This window comes from Aplysia californica, unplaced genomic scaffold (assembly GCF_000002075.1).
Source record: "Aplysia californica isolate F4 #8 unplaced genomic scaffold, AplCal3.0 scaffold00286, whole genome shotgun sequence".
NCBI classification, from domain to species: domain Eukaryota; kingdom Metazoa; phylum Mollusca; class Gastropoda; order Aplysiida; family Aplysiidae; genus Aplysia; species Aplysia californica.
This window is the reverse complement of record NW_004797556.1, coordinates 594362-596861: the sequence shown is the minus strand read 5'-3', so window position 1 is coordinate 596861 and position 2500 is coordinate 594362. Positions and strand designations below refer to the sequence as shown.

Sequence of the window (2500 nt, the reverse complement as noted above, 5' to 3'; positions counted from 1 at the left end):
ATCATCATATTATTATTATTATTGTTATTATTATTGTCACTATTATTCAACTTAGCCTCTGAGAAGGAAGGAAACAAAAAGGCTTTTCAGAAATAAGGCTTATAATCCCATCAAGCGGTTCTGTATAGAAGAAAGCCAACGATAGCTTGTGAATACAATGCCACATCATGGGAATCAATATTAAACAAAACAATAGAGAAATAAATATATTAGTCAGTTGACTTAAATATGGTTTTGAAAATGACGCACAACAGGACGGGTAAAGGCTTTATTTTCAAGAACGTCGAGTCAATTTACATTATTGTAATGACATTTTTGTCGGAACAGCAAGTGAAATGCAGAATTAAAAATAATAAAACAATCACACGATAATAATACATTCCTTTCCAAGGAAACAGGAGAGCAGTCAAATTGGTTTCCCTCTCAAAAGAGTTTTAAGAACAAACTGACCAAATCCATAAGGAATTTGGCTTTTGAAAAAACAAGCATTGCAGAAATCTTTCAAAATGATCAACCCATCCCAGTCAAAACATTATGTCATCCAAGATCTGATTCTCATCTCGGCTATGTGACGACATAAGCATCGTAAAACTGCACAACAAACTGTAATAATATACATATAAATTATGCTACGGTTATAAGCAATCTCATGCGGGTGTGTGTGTGTGGGGGGGGGGGGGGGCTCTCGTTGTCTCGAGGTATGGTGTTGGGCTCTATTTCAATAGGTCCCGGGTTCGAAACCTGACAGCGACGGAACGTTTCTGTTCTAAAATTGTCTCTTTTCACCTCCCTTCCTGCGTCCTAACCAAGTTATTATGCTGTCTCATTTCGTCTCCACTTTCGCCCCCCCCCCCCTTTTTCCCCCTTCTCTGGGCTCCTGACACCTTTTGCAGTTTGTATACTGCTACTCCATGGCTCCTTCTTACTGCTGTCTTTCAGCCACACCCTTGATCTAAGGGTAGGTAAGATCTAACACAAAACCCTCTCGGATAAGGCAAAAAAAAAGAAGATCAGGTAAGTCCCGAGTGCAAGTTGCCAACGTTTCATGTGTCCCTCGCACTCATATGACCTAATGCAGTTGCAAGCGTCGTAAACACTTACCAACAACAACAACAAAAAAAAACCTCAAAAGAAAACGAAACAATATCGCTGTTTGTCAGGCTGATGAGCCAATCGTCCTTTGTACATAACAAAAAGGAGGATTATGACTGGCGTCTGAAGAGCTGTGTTGAATGCAAAGAAAGTTAGCTCGATTTCCGGCCAGGGAAGTTATAATATTGTCAAGCATCTCCGTCTCTGTACAGGAAAGCTGTTTCCAACTAAATCTGTCTTTGACTTGCTGGGTCGAAGCAGCCAGTTTCCTGAATGATTTTAACTGTGTAGATGAGGGTGTAAGAAATGAAAAGAAAAAAGGAGAAAATTGAATGCTTGGGACTTACGGATCATTCGTGCAGTCAATCCTCTCCATGGGACCCCTCAAAGACATGTCATAAAAAGTACCAGATGCGCAGTTCGTACCCTCGTCCAGGAACACATGTAAGCTGAACTTGGCTGTGGATGGAGATGATTTTATTATGTCCGGGCTTCTGTTGGTCCTGTCAAGACGCGTTGTAAGCTCAGTAAATATCAGGCTTGGGTATAGTGCAGATGGTTTTTATTCGAATCCCCATCAAGGTGTTTTAAACGTGAGTTGTTAGGAAAATTGTCAAGGTTCTCTGCCTGTCTATCTATCTATCTATCTATCTATCTATCTATCTATCTGTCTGTCTGTCTGTCTGTCTATCTGACTGTCTGTCTGTCTGTCTGTCTGCCTGTCTGTCTGTCTGTCTCTGTCTGTCTCTCTCTGTATATATATATATATATATATATATATATATATATATATATATATATATATATATATATATAATTATATCTCCGTCTGTCTGTCTGCCTATCCCATAAATTCTTCTACTCTCCATGGACTTTTTGTAATACGTATTGTGCAATTACGTTTCGTGTGTGTGTGTGTGTGTGTGTGTGTGTGTGTGTGTGTGTGTGTGTGTGTGTGTGTGTGTGTGTGTGTGTGTGTGGGAGGGGGGGGGGGGGGGGGGAGAATCTTGTTTTTACTTTTATTTCTTAAATTTTCTCCTTTAAAGAAGTGGAAATTTTTGTTTTGTTTATTTCTACTATTCTTTCTTTCTCTTTCACAACAACAAATAAATAAACATAGGTCTGAACTGTGTATTTGTAATTTGAAGATGATACAAAAGTGAGAGCGAAACGACTGCGAAACGGGCAGGGGGGAGTGTGAGAGAGAAAAATCTAGAAACATGAATGAAAGAATGAAAAGCAAAAGATGAAAAAAAAGGGGAAAAAACGATAGAAAGTAAGAAAGAAAGAAAGTAAAAAGGAAGAAAGAAAGAAAGTAAGAAAGAAAAAAAGTAAAAAGTAAGAATGAAAGGAAGTCAGAAAGAAATAAAGAAAAAAGTAGGAAAGAAAGAAAGACAAAAAGGAAGGG

The 2500-nt window shown here is 38.5% G+C and overlaps 1 protein-coding gene across 1 annotated transcript in view; it reads right to left on the bottom strand.

Moving 5' to 3' along the window:
- The window catches only part of LOC106012192, a 29182-nt gene extending 27637 nt beyond the window's left edge, over window positions 1-1545 (bottom strand). The window contains exon 1 of the mRNA XM_035970565.1: window positions 1440-1545. Coding sequence (XP_035826458.1) covers window positions 1440-1486 — 47 coding nt within the window. The 5' untranslated portion in view covers window positions 1487-1545. The remainder of the gene's footprint in view (window positions 1-1439) is intronic.
- Window positions 1546-2500: the final 955 nt, after the last annotated feature.